Source organism: Eptesicus fuscus, chromosome 3 (assembly GCF_027574615.1).
Source record: "Eptesicus fuscus isolate TK198812 chromosome 3, DD_ASM_mEF_20220401, whole genome shotgun sequence".
Lineage (NCBI taxonomy): Eukaryota > Metazoa > Chordata > Mammalia > Chiroptera > Vespertilionidae > Eptesicus > Eptesicus fuscus.
Genome location: NC_072475.1, coordinates 42,386,797 through 42,406,129, shown reverse-complemented (window position 1 = coordinate 42,406,129; position 19,333 = coordinate 42,386,797). Strand labels below are relative to the sequence as shown.

At 43.9% G+C, this 19,333-nt stretch overlaps 1 protein-coding gene across 1 annotated transcript in view; it reads right to left on the bottom strand.

The window, feature by feature from the left end:
* LOC129148564 (ATP-binding cassette sub-family C member 5-like) overlaps positions 1-17,845 on the bottom strand; it is a 78,744-nt gene extending 60,899 nt beyond the window's left edge. Inside the window, 2 exon segments of the mRNA XM_054713790.1 lie at positions 15,926-16,101; positions 17,171-17,845. Coding sequence (XP_054569765.1) covers positions 15,926-16,048 — 123 coding nt within the window. The 5' untranslated portion in view covers positions 16,049-16,101; positions 17,171-17,845.
* Positions 17,846-19,333: the final 1,488 nt, after the last annotated feature.

Sequence of the window (19,333 nt, the reverse complement as noted above, 5' to 3'; positions counted from 1 at the left end):
GGGGGGGGGTGTGCGCGGCAGCACCTGGTCGCCTCTCTCTGCCCACTGGCACCTGCCTTGGCTGGCTTGGTGCCACCTGCTTGAAGGCCCCGCCTGCCACCGACTGGCTTTTATTATATAGGATTACATTGCAGATTAATCATTTCAAATTGAAAGGTGGGTGGAAGCTACTGAATGGCTGAATTAAATGGCTTTTTTTATTGTGGCAAAATACATATAACATAAAATTTGCCATTTTTAAGTGTAAAATTATGTCACAAGGCAAGGGGACATCTGTCTGCGCAGATTTCTCAGGTATTTCCCCCCTAGAGACATCCCAGGCACAGGTGCACATAAGTCCCCTACAGATGTCACATTACATATCTTGCTGGTGAGAGAGTGGGTGTTTAACATAAAACCGCAAGTATTAGAACATCAACTAGAGCGGGAAACAGGTGGGAGCCATACCCCCTCAGGCAGAAGCACCAATGGGAAGGACTCGGGGTCTCTGGCTACAAACGCCCCTTGGTGGCTCTGCCAGCCTGGGCATTGCAGACGGAAACCCGCCCGGGGGTCACACCTGGCCCGGGGCTCCGGTGAAGTACCTGAGCCCTCACCACCAGCTGTCTCCACAGCCTGGCTCCCAGGTGGCCTCTCCTCCCTCCTGCACTCGGTCCTGCTCTCAGATACAGTGCAGAGCCCACCTTTCCTTCACTCTGGGGCCGAAGGGCAGGCCTATGGCTCCTCTGCTCTCTCACCCTCTCTTCCTGCGGGCTGCGTGGCACTCAGCCCTGCCCTGCCCGCATCTCCTCAACTCGGCTTATCTATCAGCAATAAGTGGCTGGCCCAGCTCATCCTTCCAGAATCATCCCCACACACCCACGCCTGACTTGCAAACCAGGCCAAGATCTTGGGAGCCCAACTGCTAAGGAATCAAACCCACCAGAACACAGTGGTGTGAAAGAAACTCAGTGAACACCACTTGGATAACGCCTGGATGGCTCGAGCCCATCCCAACACACACAACGATGGCACGTGAACTCTGGAGCCGAGTTCTCCAGGCTCCAAAGCATCCCGTTTCTTTCTTTTTTTAAAGGCAATTTATCTATCACCTATCTATCTATCTATCTATCTATCTATCTATCTATCTATCCTCCTCACTTGAGGAAATGCTTTTGTTGATTTTATAGAGGAAGGGAGGAGAGAAACATCAACATGAGAGTGAAACATCGATTGGCTGCTTCCCACACGCACCCCAACTCCAACCAGGGATCAAATCCATAACCTGGGTATGTGCTCTGACCCGGAATCGAACCTGCCACCTTTTGGTGTACGGAACGACGCTCCAACCGGCCCCCCCGGCCGGTTTCTTGCAAGAAACCTCAGTGGCTATCTAGGAGCTGTGCCCCTATCCCAGGGCAGAGGCTCTAGTGCCTGGAGCGGGAACCACTCTCCCGGGCCTGTCCGAAGGCAGGCCAGGGGCTCTAGATGGAGCAGGAAGAGGCAGCTGGGGAAGCAGGGAGACTGAAGGGCCAGCTCCGACATGGGGCTCCCCGGCACTGAGGTTTGTGGTGAGTATATGTAAAAGATAAACAACACAAACACATTATGAGGGGGAGACTAAAGCATTTTTGGTACATTCTTCCGAAAAACAAAGTACAAAAGTAAAATAAAGACTACTAATAGCCATAAAAACAAACAAAAACCCCATGAACAAAAAAGTGAACAAACTTACCAACAATGAAATCCTCTTATTGCATAAGTTTGTTTCTTTGACTCTATATAACAATGCCATGCTCTGCCATCCCCTGGGTAGTAAGTCACTTCCTGTATTGGAGAATGCCAAATTCAAAAGCTCAGTGGTTGGGTGTCGACCTATGAACCCCTTTGATTCCCAGTCAGGGCACATGCCTGGGTTGTGGGCTTGATCCCCAGTGCAGGGTGTGCAAGAGGCAGCCAATCAATGATTCTCTCTCATCATTGATGTTCCTCTCCTTCTCTCTCTCTCTATCTCTCTCTCTCCCCCCCCCCCCTTTCTCTCCCTCTCTCTTCCTCTCTAAAATTCAATTAAAAAATAATATTTTCTAAAAAGTGCTTAGCCTGGAGATCCAAGATGGCGGCAGAGTAAGGTGGAAGTAACACTCACCTCCCCCCAGGTCCAAACTGGAATCACAGCTAAAATATAGAACAATCAACTTGAATAACCAAGTGAAGACTGAATATAAGTCTTATAACCAAGAATTTACAAAAGAAACCACATGGAGACTGGGAGGAAGGCTGAGAGGGAGAAAGGGCTGGCCCCACCCCCACATGTGGCAGCTAAGAATCCAGAGGGATATCTCAGCTGCAAAGGTCCCTGTGAGGAGCATGGGATCTCAAGTCCATGCCGGGCTCCCCAGACTAGAGTACCAGAGCCAGAAAGAAGCCCACAAACATCTGGCTGTGAAAATCAGCAAGGATTCTCAGGGAGAGACGAGTCTGCTCGAAACCCAGGCGCCCTCTTTAAGGGCCAATGCACAAAATCTCCTTTGTGGCCACTCACCCTGGGCTCCAGCAGAGGGAGGATGGATTGGAGTGGACTGGCGTTCTGTGAGGACAGATTGGGTTGTGTGGCTCCAGGGAAAGAGCTGAAGGGGCAGCTGCCAGGGTCCCTATGTTAAGTTTCTCTCCCACACACGCCATCTTACCTGAGTTGAGCCCTCCCCTCCATATGGCATCAGCCCATACTCCCAACTCCCTGTCACCACCCTGCTGAGCTCACCCCCTGCGAAGGTGTCAGCTTCCTGGGTCCACAGTGTAGACTTTCTTGGAGGGCTCTTGAGGGTGAATTCAGGTGTCAGAGACTGAGTTGTATACAGGCTCTGGGCAGGAGCCATCACTCCCTCTGCAAGCACCTGACCCAGTGCAGCCCCCACATGGGAGATCCACCAGCCCCACTTTCCCAAATCCTAGTGGCCCCTACAGAGCAATCAGCTGGCTGTGGCCAGCTTGGGCCCTTGGTACAGACTCTCTTGAAGATCTCTCCAGGAGGGAGAGACTGAGGTGTGTGGCTCTGAGGTGGGGCCATTTTCTCTTGCACACTCGACTGGTGCTACTGTTTCTATGCAGAGCTCTCCCTTCACAAGGCCAAATCTTGGGTGGTTTGGGCCTGATGAACTCTGCTGACTCCCTGAGACCCCACCCCACCACAAGGGCAACTTCCTTGTTTATAGCCAGATCTCATGACTATCATGTATCTGTAAAGGTAAACTGCTTCCTCAAAGATGACAATTAATTTATAACAAACTAGCATGGCATTTACTATGTGCCAGGCATTGTTTTCAATGCTTTATAGATACTAACTCACTTAATCCTCGTAACAACCCTATGAGGCAGGTACTATTATTACCCCCATCGTACAGCTGAGGACACTGAGGCACACATGTTAAATAACAGCAGGGATCTGAATCCAGGCTCCACAGCTGAGGCTCCTAATCATTACGTTATGTGCCTTTAAAAGAAAAAGATAAGCAGACAAATCATGACTGTACACAATGACCTCATATGCACCCTTCTGGACAGCCCTCCTCTCTTCCCCGGGGTGAGTATCAGATGAAAGTGAACTATGATTCTCTATCTCTGACTCTCCTAACTAATCTCATTATAAGCAAATGGTAGTTTCCAGAGTCAAAGTCACAGGTACATGACTGGAACACTAGGATGTAAATGAACTATTTTTGCTTAATTACAACAATGTACTTCTGATTGTTTTTAAGCCAAAGATGAGCAGAAGCTAAAAGATAGATACATTATAGACTGGAATTTAAACATAAAATAGAAGCGAGCAAAGCATAAAACATCAGCAACTGTACAGATGTCCTCCCATGCTTGTAACTATTTGGTTAGATGCTTAATTTCTCTTCCTTTCTAGGCTTCCTAAAAAAGCTTACCTGGCCAAGCATGCCAGGAAAAAAAAGGATGCCTGTTTAAAGGTAAAAATAAATTTATCCTACCACATTAACATTTTGTAAAGTGAGTCATCAAAATTCTAAGGTTGAATGAATTAAAATAGAAATGAACCAAAGGAAAAGACTTAATTTATTCAAACTATACTATAGGAAGACATAAATAACATGACAGGGTAGAGAAACATGAGTCAGAGACTATTTTGGGAACCAATAAATAGTGATTGGAGATGAATTAATTGATATCCAGGTTTCATACGTACATTAATCCATTTGGAATTAACCCCAAAAAGTTATATAAAAATGATAAAATAAATAGGACAGACAAAATTAAATGGCATATTTAATACAGATAAGGAAGGGAGATCGCCTCCATTTTCCCCCAAAGCCAGAAACGATTAAAGGTAAGATGGATGAGTTTAAATATGAAGAGGAAAACTTTTTGTATAATGAAATTAACATTAAGGGAAAGGGGATTAAAGCTAAAGAAGTGACCAGGTTATATAATATATTTTTAACAGCTAGCTTTTCTGAAAAAGACATGATTTTATAGTCCATCACTCAATGAGTATTTGTTGAGGGGCTAAGGACCAGGCCCTGGCCTAGGTGCTGGGGATGCAGGAGTAAACAAACAGACCCGCACCTCAAAATCACCACCTTAATGCTGGGTACATTCTAGTATTTCTAAAAGGTCAAAATCCAGAATAACCTTCTAAATTGGTTCTCTCAAACTCTAAATTCAATGTCACCAACCAAGAAATATAAGTTAAATTTAAAAATAAAATTACATATACCTTAATAAAAATAGATATAAAATCTAATACGTGAAGGAGAAAGACAAACATAAAATCATCTGAACACTGCACCAATTATATACATACTAGAGGCCTGGCGCACAAAATTAGTGCACAGTGTGTGTGGGGGGGTGTCTCTCAGCCTGGCCTGCACCCTCTCGAAATCCGGGATAGCTGGCTTCTAACCGCTCACCTGCCTGCATGCCTGATCACCCCTAACTGCTCGCCTGCCTGCCTGATCGCTCCTAACCACTCTGCCTGCCTAACTGATCTCCCCTAACTGCTTCTGCCTCAGCCCCCGCTGCTGTGGCTTCATCCAGAATGATGTCTGGAAGGTCATTCGGCGGTCCGGTCTAATTAGCATACGTGCCCACCTGGCGAGGAAAACAAGGAACATTTGATCCATGAGCAAATAAATGGCCATGCTTGTGCAAGAGACTTTCCCTGCTGTGTGCACTCACACCATCCCCGCGGCTGCGATCATTAGTGCACCCACCACACTGCGGGGCACCACTTGTCTGGTTTTTCCCATCTCATTTTCTCAGGCTGCCAGAGTGGAATGTCTGCTGACAGGGCAACCATGGGGTTCCCCCTGCATGGAGGCCTCCGTGACAAGATAGCAGGGGCCAGAAATCATTCTCCAGGCGGAACAACCCCTGCCTGACAGCAGGACAACAGCAGGGTGGCCTTCCTAAACCTGGAGACTGAGGATTCACCCAAGTTCTTACGAATGCAGAGATAGCAGGCAGTGACTGGCAACACCGAGGCGCCTCGCATCTTCCCGGGGGATTGAAGGCCGCAATACTCCTGCCTGGTACACCCCACAAAGAAAGCAGTCCCTGGAGCATGATCAGAATGGACAGGCCTCAGATCCTACAGGATATTCTCCCTCCTCTCTCCTTAATCACAAGGTCTTAACACAAACACAGAACGGGCAGCCTCTTCTTATCAAGCTTTCTGGGCCAAGTCAAAGCTTTTCTGTACTGCCCCAGGCCCATAGCTGCCTTTATGACAAACCTCTTGGGAGACATCTTTTTAAGGGGAACTGTTGTACAATTTTAGATACAGGTTTCAAGAGACTCAAAATATTAAAAACTAAATTAAAAGGAAATTAAAATTTTATTTTAAATTAAAAAAGACAGTGTCCTCCCAAGGACTGCTGACATCAGGCTTTCCCATCATCCCTACCCCCAAGTTAAAGAAACTACCAAGCACATTTCCTCTCCCAATTCTCAAAACATCCTTGAGTATTTACATGATCCGGACCATCTCAAGCTCTTCCCTAAAGAACTTCCAAATAGTGGCCACTTCAATCAAGAGGGACAGCAAAATTCTCCAGCTTAGCAGCTATGAATTAACCCATGCATCTCATCGGTAACTACCTGTTCACTCCTTATGCTATAGTGCCTCGTGCTGAGGACCAGCTGTTAATGCCAGTGAATATAACTGCACAACATCACCATAGTAAAACAGGTGTTTTCCCACAGTTCTTAATCTGGTATTACTCTGTAATCAGCAGAAATTTGAGGGCTTTTAGTTGTTTTATTTTTATTTTTATTTTTTAAATGTATTTTATTGATTTTTTACAGAGAGGAAGGGAGAGGGATAGAGAGCTAGAAACATCGATGAGAGAGAAACATCGGCCAGCTGCCTCCTGCACACCCCTTACTGGGGATGTGCCCGCAACCAAGGTACATGTCCTTGACCGGAATCGAACCTGGGACCTTTCAGTCCACAGACTGACGTTCTATCCATTGAGCCAAACCGGCTTCGGCTAGTTGTTTTATATATACGCTAACTTCCAAGGAACTTATTCAAAGTTCCTATTACACTGGTGTGTGAGATTAACTTTGTTGTTACAATGATAAGGTTTCAAAAGATTACACTGAACCTGAGTCACAGGGGAAAAAACCTTACAGTGAACACTTGGAGCCCCATTGGTTGAGAGGAAGAGACTTTATCCCAAGGGATCTAGGGCAGAGGTTCTCCGTGCTGGCTACACAACAGAATAACCAGGGGAGCTTTAAAGCAACACTGAAGCCCGACTCCAACCCAGAGACTGGTTTAATTGGTCTGGGGTAGGGTCCTGCATCGGTATTTTTTCAAACGACTTTAATATGCAGCCTGGGCTGAGAACCACAGATTTAGATAGATGAATACTGGTCTTTTGCATTTGACAAAAATCCCTTAAGTCTAGGCTTTGGCTTAAAAAAATAAATTTATAAATAAAACTTTCTTCAGGGCCATGTGTATGCTCATGTTAAATGCTTAGTATAAGACATCAGTGGTTCCATCCTGTGACCCCGGGACTGCAGAGCAGGCTGGAACTGCTGACAATGGTGAGAAGCAAACACAAAGGTGAAGATTTGAGCAGTTTGGCTATTCTTCCACTTAGTTTTCTTAGTCATGAAAACTAAGTGATTGCTAAACACCATGTCTGCTTTGGTAAACAGAAGTTTTCATCTGATATAACACAGTTAGGTTGATTCTTTGAACAGCTAATTTAAAAAATAATCTTATAATTTAAACATATATAACATCTACTTATCTAAACAGGCTAACTCCCTAACAGGGGGGTGGAAAACAAAGGGAGAGAAAAGCTTAATTTTGCTAATTAGTGAGCTTCAGTGTGACAAATTAACATTAGTCTGCAGATTTTTTGGTGTTTTTCTTGGTGATCCTCACCCAAGGATATTTTTCCTTTGACTTTTAGAGAGAGTGGAAAGGAGAGGGAGAGAGAGAGAGAAACATCAATGTGAGAGAGACACATTGATTGGTTGCCTCCTGCATGCATGACCAGGACCGGGGAACCTGCGACCAAGGTACATGTGGTGACCGGAATCGAACCCAGGACCCTTCAGTCCACAGGCCAACCCTCTATCTACTGAGCCAAACCGGCTAGGGCTGCAATTCTTTTTTAATTGATTTTTAGAGAGGGAGGAGGGAAGAAAGAAAGAGACATTGATCAGTTGCCTCTCCCTGCTATCGGGGATGAAACCAACACCTAGGTATGTGCCCTGACCGGAAATCGAACCTGAGACCTTCCAGTGCTCGGCATAACGCTCCAACTGAGCCACACCGGCCAGGGCATACATTAGTCTGTAATTTTTATATTAACAGATTCAACGGTTGCAAAACCTTCTGCAGGCTGGTTTCCTGTTCTGGCATTGACCTTTTATTTTTGATTAAGAGAGAGGGAATGAATGCTGAGGCATTAAAGAAAAATTCGCAGAAGGCTACCTAAAAGCAGAACCAAGATTTCATTGAAAAAGTTTTCATTAACCATTTGTAACTTCCAAGTTATCTATCTTAACAAAATAAAGACTGAGGTATTTAAAACTGCTTAAGAAATAGGAAGCTTGAGCATCTACCAATGTACCAGAAGGTCAAGGTTCAATTCCCGGTCAGGTTACATGCTGGGTTGTGGGCTCAATCCCCAGTGAGGGGAGTATGAAGGAGGCAGGCGATCAATGATTCTTCTTTAAAAAAAAAAAGTACTTTTATTGATTACAGAGAGGAATGGAGAGGGAGAGAGAGATAGAAACATCAATGACGAGAGAGAATCATTAATCAACCACTTCCTGCATGCCCACACTGGGGATCAAGCCCACAACCTGGGCACTTGTCCTGACCAGGAACCGTGACCTCCTGGTTCACAGGTCAATGCTCAACCACTGAGCAACACCGGCCGGGCCCCATCAATGATTCTCATCATTAATGTTTCTATCCCCTTCTTTCTCTCCCTTCCTGTCTCTTGAAACAAAACATATTTAAAAACAAAACAAAACAAAAAAGAAACAGGAAGCTAGTTCTAATACTTTTCTTCCTTTTTAACAGAAGCTCCTTTAACTGCTCACGCCAACAGGCTATATTTATTCCCCTTAGGCAGCATTTCCTAGCAAAGCAGCAGCAGCCCTGCTGCAGATGGCGTAAAAGAGCTCATGATCAAGGCCACCTCAGGAGACCCATGCGCTGCAGGTTCAGTCACCACCCAGCAAAGCCACCTGGGCGCTGCACCAATAGCAGCACTGTTGTCATCTCTACCAGAGAGCTCTGGCCTGCTATTGGAGACCAACACCTGGCACCAGGCCCGATACCCGAATCATACACACTGAGCTCTATGAAGCTTTATGGATGTAGAGGGTGAGAGGGGGCCGCAGAGAGCACGTGTGCTTACTCATCTTCTCACTGGTTGTTGAGAAAAAGTGCTGAGTCACTAAGTACCAATCAAGAGTAAAATAATGCAGAGACTGCAAATACTAATCTCCTTCACCCTGCCCTCCTCCTTCCTAACAGCAAGAAGACTCAGGTGATATTCTTAACTCTGAAAACACTAGGGCATGGACAAATCCACACACCCTTCGTCCCTTAAGAAAAGCTTTCAGAGTCAAACTCTCAAAAATGTAAGGCACTAGACAAAACTACTTCATAACAATAATTGTCTCTGGGTAGAGGGGGTAAGGGTGATTTCTAGGATATAACTTCAAAATATTTCAACTCACTAATTACGAAAACTCCCACCAAGGTTAAAGGGTCAGCCCAACACAAAACTAAAGGAAATACTAGATGAAGGTCACTGGGCTTTGGGAATACTTGCTTTCTCATCTTCCTAGAGGCAGAAGAGTCTAACATGGTAGAAAGAAAATTCCACCAATGGAACACTTTTGAGCAAAGGGAAAAAAAGAGAGCAGTCATAAGGGCACATGAACTTGGGTTGACTTCTGCTTGTTTTCCATTCTTCCTCCTTTTCTAGGTTGGACATGTTAATGAAAAACTAGCATGAGAAAAAAAAAGAAAAGAAAAGAAAAACTAGCATGAGGCTGGCATTATTTCAATAAACGTTAAGATTTAACTCATTAGTCATTAAGTCACCCTAAACTCTGGTCTGGGAGCAGTAAGAAAACAACTATATAATAAAAAGGTTTATAAAGCATTAAATAGCTTTGTCTTGCTTTTGCTTAAATTTTATTTTATTTTATTTTTGCTTAAATTTTAATTTAAAGCAACTAAAATCCAAATTCCCTGGCCTATTACTGAAGAACATCTGAAACTCACCAACCTATCCCTCTACATCTATGACTTCACACTTTATGCTCAAAGCCAACAGGGTCCTAGTTGGCCCTATCCACAACTTTCTTCTGCCAGGCATGCTCTTCCTTTCTCCAAATTCTACCCATTCCTCAAATCTCCAGTCAAATGTTACCTACTCCTGAAGTCTTCCCTGACCTCAAAGACTGAAACACTCTCTTCTTCATATTAATATCCGTAGCATCTAAATTTCAGTCATCTATGTACATGCTTCTGAGTTTAAGCTTCTAGTGGAGGACAGGCAAGCCCAGCATCAATTTATCTTTACCTGCATCAGACCACTTCATTCCGTGCTGTGCATGTATCTTGGAGAGTGCTCAAATGTTCATTGAATTAAGAAAACAAATATCACATCTTAAAATAAACAAATAAACAAACCAGGGCTCATGGAGTTATGTGATCTACATATGCATATATATGAGTGCAATCATAGAAAAGAAGCTATGCCTGAACCATGCCTCAGACACAGAAACAGTGTTAAGGAGTGGTCTAGACATAAATCTTCACGTTTATTGAAATAATGCCAGCCTCATGCCAACCAACGTTAGTACTTAGGCCCAAAGAACTAACAGCAACAGAAGGCGCCCCTGTTAGCACTTCAGGATTAAAGCATGTCTGCTAAGCATGGAATTGTGTGTGGCCACAGCATTAACTTAATAGTCCTAAACAAAAGTAGGTGTTAGTCACCCTGTCTTTAGGGTGGCTAACATTATTTTTACCATTAATTTATCATTATCTCTAAGTAGATGTGATACAAATATTTGAAGATGTGACTGATTAGAGCAATTTTCCCCAAGAACATTTCAAAGGAAAGATTTGGCCACAATATTAAGAAATGGGCAAACTGTGCACTCTGCAACTTGGCTTACAGAGTAAAAAAAGAAAATCACCGGCCTGTTTAAAATCAGAATCTGTTCCTTGGCGCTTTGCTTCTGACTTCTGTTTAACACAGTTTCAGGTCAACTGGGCCTATCAAAGGCTAATGGTGGTGAGTAAAACCTTGTTTTTCAATTAAGAGCCACAGATGTATTCTGATCTTTTGTTCCTTGGAGTAGTTTTTTTCTTTCTGAGGGACAGTAACTATACCTGGCAACTGGAACGTCTGGTCCCAGATTTTATATTAACAACTAATAGAGAAATGATGGTTATGATTATATGACATGAAATTTTAATCTCTTATCCAATTACCAGCTTACATTTTAAAAAACGATATGTTTTACATAGCCATTCTGCTTCCCAACTACTTAAAGTATCCATTTTTTATATCATCTCTGCACCAAAAATCTTTTGTCATCCTTTTGGTTCCATCTATCAGCAAACTGTGAACATAGCAGACAAATTCAAGATCTATAAATCTTGAGAAATTCTGGTTTTTGACAGGTTAAATGCAAGAGCATTCTAGGTGGCATGTAAACTTGTGAAAGCATTTGATATGTATTCACTTTAGTGTGTATAAAAATATTGGTTGCATAAACCTTTGATTTGATTGCTTAGGTCAAGGCTAAGCAAAAAGAAAAAAAAAACAACTAATGAAAAATATTTTAAGTAATTAAAGTTCAGAGGGTACAAGGATATGATAAAAACTACAAAACAAACAAACAAAAAAACCCACAGGATTCAAATTTCAAAGTTTTAGAAAGATAAAAGGATAATAAAAATGAAATTCATAGACTCCTGAAATTTTATAAAAGTGATACTAGCCTTCCTGTTTCTTTAACATGTTAAGCGCCCAGCCTGTTTTGTCTTCCAGACGGAAAGTATAGTGTCAGTCGGTCACCGACTGATGTGTTAAGATAAGGCTCAATCACATGAAGTAAATTTGTCTGATGCCTAACTTTGATTTTGGGGACAAAAGGTACAACAGTGACTCTACTTCCAGTTCTCCACTTACAAAGAAAAAGCTTACTGCTGCCACCGCACATCCCGATGTCAATTCTTCTCTACCCAATTGGGAGAGACCCTGTCCCCAGAAATTTCACAGGACCACACCCCAGTTTCCCAGGTTTGACCTCTTCCTGCTCAACAAGCCATATTTGGACAAGCCTTCACACTCCCAAGGCTTAATCTACATCAGGGGTGGGGAACGTCACCAAATATTTGACCAAATATAGCAGGCTAATTCTTTTTAATATATTTTATTGATTTTTTACAGAGAGGAAGAGAGAGGGATAGAGAGTTAGAAACATCGATCAGCTGCCTCTTGCACACCCCCTACTGGGGATGTGCCCGCAACCAAGGTACATGCCCTTGACCGGAATCGAACCTGGGACCTTTCAGTCCGCAGGCCGACCCTCTATCCACTGAGCCAAACCGGTTTCGGCTAGCAGGCTAATTTTTAAAAAATATTTTTATTCATTTCAGAAAGGAAAGGAGAGAGATAGAAACATCAATGATTAGAGAGAATCATTGATTGGCCGCCTCCCACATGCCCCCTGCTGGGGGTTGAGCCTGCAACCTGGGTATGTGCTCTGACCAGAATCAAACCATGACTCCCTGGTTCATAGGTCGATGCTCAATCACTGAGCTACACTGGCTGGGAAGCAGGTTAATTTTTAAGTTGATAGTTTTATACGGCCAGCAAATGTTACAAATATCCAAATGGCGCTTGGCAGAGAAAAGGTTCCCCACCCCTGATCTACATGGATGCACTAATGACTCTAAGTTTGTTTCCTGTTCTCCTCTTGCCCTGCTCTATGTATCTACTGATCATTTTACCTGGATGCACTTCAAATTCAACATGCTTAAAAGCAAACTCATTCTTACCAGCAAACCTAGGCACCCCAATGTGTCCCTCCCCTTCCAGAGATGCCCCTAAATTTCTCTCACCTCCTCCACCTCATTATTACGCTGAAGACAGACCCAGGGCCTCTCTCACGTGGGCTAGCACAAGAGCCTCCCGACTGCTCTCTGTGTTTTCTCTCTCTCCTTGTGCAGGTATTTTTTCCTTAACTGCCTCAAAACTAATCTTCCTAAGACAAAGTCAAGTCTTAAAAATCCCTTATCAGCTCAACCTCATTAGTCATTAGGTCACACATATTAAGACTATAGTGAGATAGCAGACATACCTATCCGAATGGCTAAAATAAAGATTATTGGGGGGGATCAGCTGGAAGAAGGTAAACGGGATAAATGGTGACAGAAAGAGACTAGACTTTGGATGGAGGGTATACAATGCAATGTGCAAATGATGTATTGTAGAATTGTGCTTATATAATTTTATTAACCAACGTAACCCATGTAAATGCAATTAAAAAAAATAAAGATAATGATAACACCAAATATTGGCAGGAATGCAGAGAAACTGGATGCATACACTATTGGTGGGAATGTAAAATTGTACAGCTACTATGAAAAAGGGTATTGATGTTTCTTATGAAACTAAGCATGTACTTATCATATGACCCAGCAATCGCATTCCTGGGCATTCCAGAGAAATGAAGCTTATCCACACAAAATCCTACATACAAATATTCAAAGCAGCTGTATTTGTAATAGTAAAAAATTAGAAGTAATTCTAATGTCCTTCAACAGGTAAATGGTTAAACAAACTATGGTTTATCTATAACATGGAATACTGCTCACAATTAAAAGGGAAGAAATATTGAAACACAACAAATTAGATGGATGTCAAGGGACAAACGCTGAATGAAAAAAAGCCAATCTCTAAGATTCCATACTATAGATTCCATTTATATACAACTAGAGGCCCAGTGCATGATTTAATCATGCACATGTAGGCTGTCTGTCCGCTGGTCGGGACCTGGTGTGGCCAGCAGCTCCTAAGTCCCTGGGCCCCTAGGGCGAGGCGTGGCGGGGGCGTGGTCCTCGTGCGGCTGGAGCCCAGGCAGGGGTCTTGCCTTCGCCTCCCGCCCAGGAAGGCTGGGGCCGCCACCACCTCCTCTGCCTTCACCGCCGCCTCCTCTGCCTTCGTGGAAACCCGCGTCCTCTGGGGACACCGGGACACCGCCATGTGCTCCTGCGGCCCAACTGCCGCCAGACTCCTCCCCGGGGAGCCGCGCGGCCTCCAAACCTCCAAACACCCGGCTTGCTGCCCCAGAGGCCAATGCGAGCTCAGCGTCCTGCCGGCCCAATCACCACCCCAGCCTCCCCGAGTCCCGCCCCCTGTGTCTCCCGCTGGCCCAATCGTGGGCGTAGCAGAGTGATGGTAATTTACATACTACCTTTTTATTATGTAGGATACTTAAAATGACAAATAGAGATGGAGAACAGAATCATGGTTGCCAGAGCTTAGAGCAGAGGGTAGAGAGATGGCTGTGGTTATAAAAGGGTAGCATGGGATGGAGGTGTTTTGTATCTTGACTGTGGTAGAGGTTCATACAAATCTATACATGTGAAAAAACTACACAGAATACACACACATAAATGAATGAATGTAAAATTGGTGAAGTCTTAATCAGGTGAATGGACTGTATTAATGTCAATCAATCTCCTATTGTGATATTCTACTATAGTTACTCAAGAAGTTACCATTGGGGGAAGCTGGATAAAGTGCATAAGGATCTATCTATATTATTTTTTACAACAACACGTGGCTCTACAGTTATCTCAAAATAGAAAGTTAAGAGATGAAAAAACCCTCCTCAATAACAACTAATAGTTCCCCAATACCCCCAGTAAAGCATGGCATGCAGAATTTCCCTTACACATCCTACAATCGAGACAACTAGTTCTAAGAGCTAACATCTATTGAGCACAGGCTATGTGGCAGGCACCATTCTAAGCATTTTTATGTATTATCTCATTTAATCTTCAATTATCCCACAAGTTCAGTTCTACCATCAATGCTATTTTAAGAAACTTTTTAAAAAGATTATTAAAAACTGATTTTTAGAGAGAGAGAGAGAAACATCGACGTGAGAGGGAAACATCAATCAGCACACCCCTTACCAGGGATCAAGCCCACAACTCAGGCATGTGCCCTGACCGGGAATCGAACTGGCAACCTTTCCATATATAGGGCGAAGCCCAATCAACTGAGCCACACTGGCCAGGGCCTGTGAATGCTATTTTATTCATAAACCACTAAGGCACAGATGATATACTGGCAAGTAGCTTGACAGCATCACCAACTAATCATCTTTCAAAGCCCTGCTCCAATGTTACCTTTGTGACTTCTTCTAGATTAAAGTGCTATACTAACAGTGTCAAAAACTCAGAAGATATTAATAAATGTTTAATTAACAAGGTCTAGACAAAAGGACACAAACACTTTAAGGATTTGACACTGATTACACTGAATCTCTGCTTCTCCAAAGTTAAGTTTGAATGGGAAAGTATTGTAGAGATTATTCTGGGGACAGAAAACACCCATTAGTGAGAAAATGTTAATAAGACAGCCAAAGAGGGACAGCTAATGTTAGGCTGATGGAACTCCAGTGTCAGCTGCAAAGCCCACATCTTTCTCAAGTTTTCACAAAACATATACATGAACACAAATACATGACTTCTTAAACCCAGTCATCCCCACGTCCCCTTTTCGTGACTTTTGCAAGTCATGATCTCTTTTCTTAGAAAAAAGACATTTTCTCCTGTTTAAGATGTATATTCATTACTTCCTTTAGGAGAAACTAGATTACATGTTTTTACTTGAAAAGCTTACTGATTATCCTACAACAATCTAGAATTGTCCCAAGTACTGTCTAAATTCTGAATGAGTCTCTCCAAAGGAGTCACTTTAAACACAGACAACAGAAGCAGAGGGGAAGAAAATAACTTTAAGCCCATGAATGAAGCTTAATGGTCCAGAATTCCTCTGCTCAGGTCCCCCTCCCCTCCCACAAGTTGTCTTCCCTTAAGCAAAGCCTTTGCAGAAGGCACCAAAGGTGAGCAGAAGTGGCAGAGAGAAGGCAAAGGGAGAAATAGGTGGAAGGCTGAGAGCCAACCTCTCCTCTTTCGTAAGTAACCATAACTTCTTTTTTTTTAATGAGTTTATCTGTGCCAAACTGACATGCCAGGGAACAAGATCTCAAATGCTCCCCATAAATTCTTAACAGTGATCTAAAGCCAATAAAATAAAAGAAACTATGCATTACATGAAAAAAAGGTGTGGCCTCGTATAACAAGCAGCTAAGACAAGGAACTCAGAAAGGAAATACTGACCAGCCCAGCTCTCTTGCATTTGGAGTCCTCTTCGTCCTGTCTGGAAGCACTGGTTCTCTCGCCCACATTTCTGTAACCAGGACTAGGGATGATACACTCTTTTCCTACGTCGATGTCCTTCATCTTCTCTGATTGGAGACGCCAGGGCTCAGACTCCTGGTTTCACTTGAGAATTTCTGAAATTAAAAATTCACCAAGAACAGATATTTCCTAAATTGTGCTTTATAATATGCAAAAATGCCTTAAAATAGGAAAAAGGGCATAAGCACTGAGATTTTCTACCCCTATATCTATAAAAAATATTTAAAAGCTTTTTCAAGTACCACTCATATTTTCAAGAAAAAAAAAAAATCAATGTAATAGGATCAAGAATGATCTCCTCCCACTGCTAAGGAAAACAAAAAAGATAAGAAAAACAGACACACTGGTAAAGAGACACCCAACTTCTTCCCCTAGGTTCAAACCCAAGTATTTATAGGTCTTTAAAAAAAAAGACTTTCTGGAAACAATTTAAGTTTGTTCTAAGGATTATAAACTTCACAATTTAAAAATGGATATTATTCCTCCTACTAAGTTTTACTAAATGAAAACTTACAAAACACTTATTCTACCAATGATCTATCCCATCTTTGCATTTTTATAATTAGATAGTGAAGAAGCTGATATTACTTTAAAGTACCATGGAGTTACATAGCTAACATACAAAAACAATATTATGCCTTCACTTTAAAAACAAATTCCCCTTGGGATATGAAAGTGTTCTAAAATTAGATAGTAGTGATGCACAATTCTGTGACTATACTAACAAAACACTTTAAGAGGCTGAATTTCCATGCATGGTTTAAAAATAATAGTACATTTCAACAAAGCTATTATTCAAAAACAATAACCAAGACAAACTTCCCACCCTGCCCTATGAAGGCTTACCTAGTATGACCTGAAACTGTTCTAATTCTAATCAATATCCTGTATCAACTTTTGTTACTTTTGAAAAAATAAAACACATACACACCTCTCTGAAACATTTCCCCCACTCTATGATGGTTCAAACCTTCCCAGATACAAGCTGAGAAAACCCCATTCAGACCAGCCTCACTAGAAATTAAAGAAGTGCAGCCATGTTGCCTTTTAAATTCCATAAACTCTTGCTAGCAATCACTGCAACTTCAAAGTACTACTCTGCAGACCAAATTCTGACAGCTACAATTCCTTTTTTAAGGTATCAGAAAAAAGGAGAACACTTACTAATCCTCTAAATACGAAGGACGGAATTTCCTCCACAGATCAGTGCTTCCAGCACAAAGAAAGCTTGACTTCTTGCCTTTCAGAAGTCTGATTCAAGTACTCTGAGTTGATACTACTTAGTTCCTTATCTTAAAAAAATAAAATAAAGTCACCTTGTCCAATGACAAATTGCATGATGAGCAATCCCGTCACTGAGACCTCAGTAAGCCTAAACTATAAACAGACCTGGCACCTGCCAGTGTCTGGATGCAGAGAGTAGTAATCCTCCTTGTTACAAGGGTCACAAAAGTCCAACCTTTCACTCCAGTGGTTCCGGAGCCTAGCTAATTTATGGAAGCTGAAAAGATTAGTCATACTTTGGAAAAAGGCAGGAGGAGGGGGGGGAGGAGGCCAAAGGAACTCATTTATATGATCAAATGCCGTGTCAAGAACACGAAGATCACCTCAGCTGTAGAAGAACTCACAATAACCAAAGTTTCTTTCAATCACTTTATTTCAATTTATTCTACATATGAAGGAGGTGGGGCGTAGTTTCCCATCACCTCTAACACTCTTGCTTTTGCACCAAGACTCTCCTTCCAGTGATACAAGTGTACAATGAAACAGATGACCCTGCTGGGGGGTGGGGCTTGCACAGGATTAAGAACTTCAATGAGCCAGACTGGTGTTCCCAAATTGCCTGAATTCATAACTTAGGTTTCCAACATCTCAGGAAATCTGGTTCCAGGTGCTGAAACTGCTTGAGAGAACCCGACCTGAGGCTACAAGGATTCCTATTCACCACCCTCTTCCAACCCACTTGTTGTGTTCCCAACCTTCTGCACCTTTCACTTACGCTGGACCCCAGTATAACCTACCCATCTCCTCCATCAAAACCTGAAACTTTGCCAACCATTGCCGTGCCTCCTGCCTCCCCACGTCGGTGCAGAAACCAACGGGGCCCTGTCTAATAAATACAAAGCATCATGCAGCTCTGTGTGGTGGGAGTGGAAAGGGCACTGATGAAATCAAGAGATCTGGGTTCCATCCTGGGCTCTGACGTGCGTGCTTAAGTCACGAACCTCATTTGCCCATTTGCAAAAACAAACAAACAAACAAACAAAACACGAGAGGGTGGCTTCTCAGGTCGCTGGCAGCTCAGGGTGTCCCAGGCCGTCCGCCCCACAACTTGAGGATGGGGCCTTCTCTCTGGCCAGCTTCGTCGGGGATGCCCTGGACCCGAGGGCGTTCCCAGGTCCAGTAGGGGCCTGGCGAGCCAATAGCGACCCACACCCACGGGCTGCGGGCGCAGCAACCCCTGGTGGCCGCAGCCGGGAATGTAAGCCAGCACTCGACCGCTCATCCCACCCTACATGCCTTCCCAGGCCCGCACCTCACCACGTGCCCCGAGGGGTCGCGTCCCAAGGAGGGGGCGGCGGGAGACCTGAGGAAGGCCAGGCCCCGTTTCTCAGGTGCCTGGCTTCTCCCGAACTGCCCGTCTCCGGATCACAGCCCGCCGGCCCCAGAGGAAACACAGGGGAGTGAGCCAACTGACAACTGAGGGAGAAGGAAGGGGGCGGCGGCGGCCTCTACTTACCTGTGCCCCAGGCCCCAGACCGCCGCGCCGACCACTCGACCATGCTGCCGAGCTCCAGCTCCGGGACAAAACAACCCTTTATATGGGCATTGGCCGCCAGACTGCGCAGGCGTGCTGCACAAAGAATCCCCAAGACTGACGGGAATTGTAGTCCCTCTTCCAAGGAACCCAGGGGCTGGGCACGCGGCGAAGGACTCTATTTCCCAGAAGCCCTGCAGTCGCCCGGGGAGAGGTGCAGGGTGCTTTTCAACCCCGCTCCTAGCTCTGCACCATCCCCCCGCCAGCTCTCCCGCGACCCGGTCTGCAGTCCTCTCTGAAGCCGCTGCCCTCACGGGCGGCGGGGAGGGTGGACCGGAGCCTGTGTGGTACGGCAGCCCAGTGTCTGTAGGCAGGTGATCCCCACGGTGTGCGGTCGTGTATGTAGAAGGGCAGAGCAGGACAGCACAAAATGTACTGTACCCTCCATTCTGTGTAACTATGTATATGACTCCTTTTTCTTAGAAAATTGCAAGAATGTAATAGTTGCATAAACCTGCCAATAGGAATTTGGAGAAGTAGACTCAGTCCAAATTAGGCAATCTCTGTAA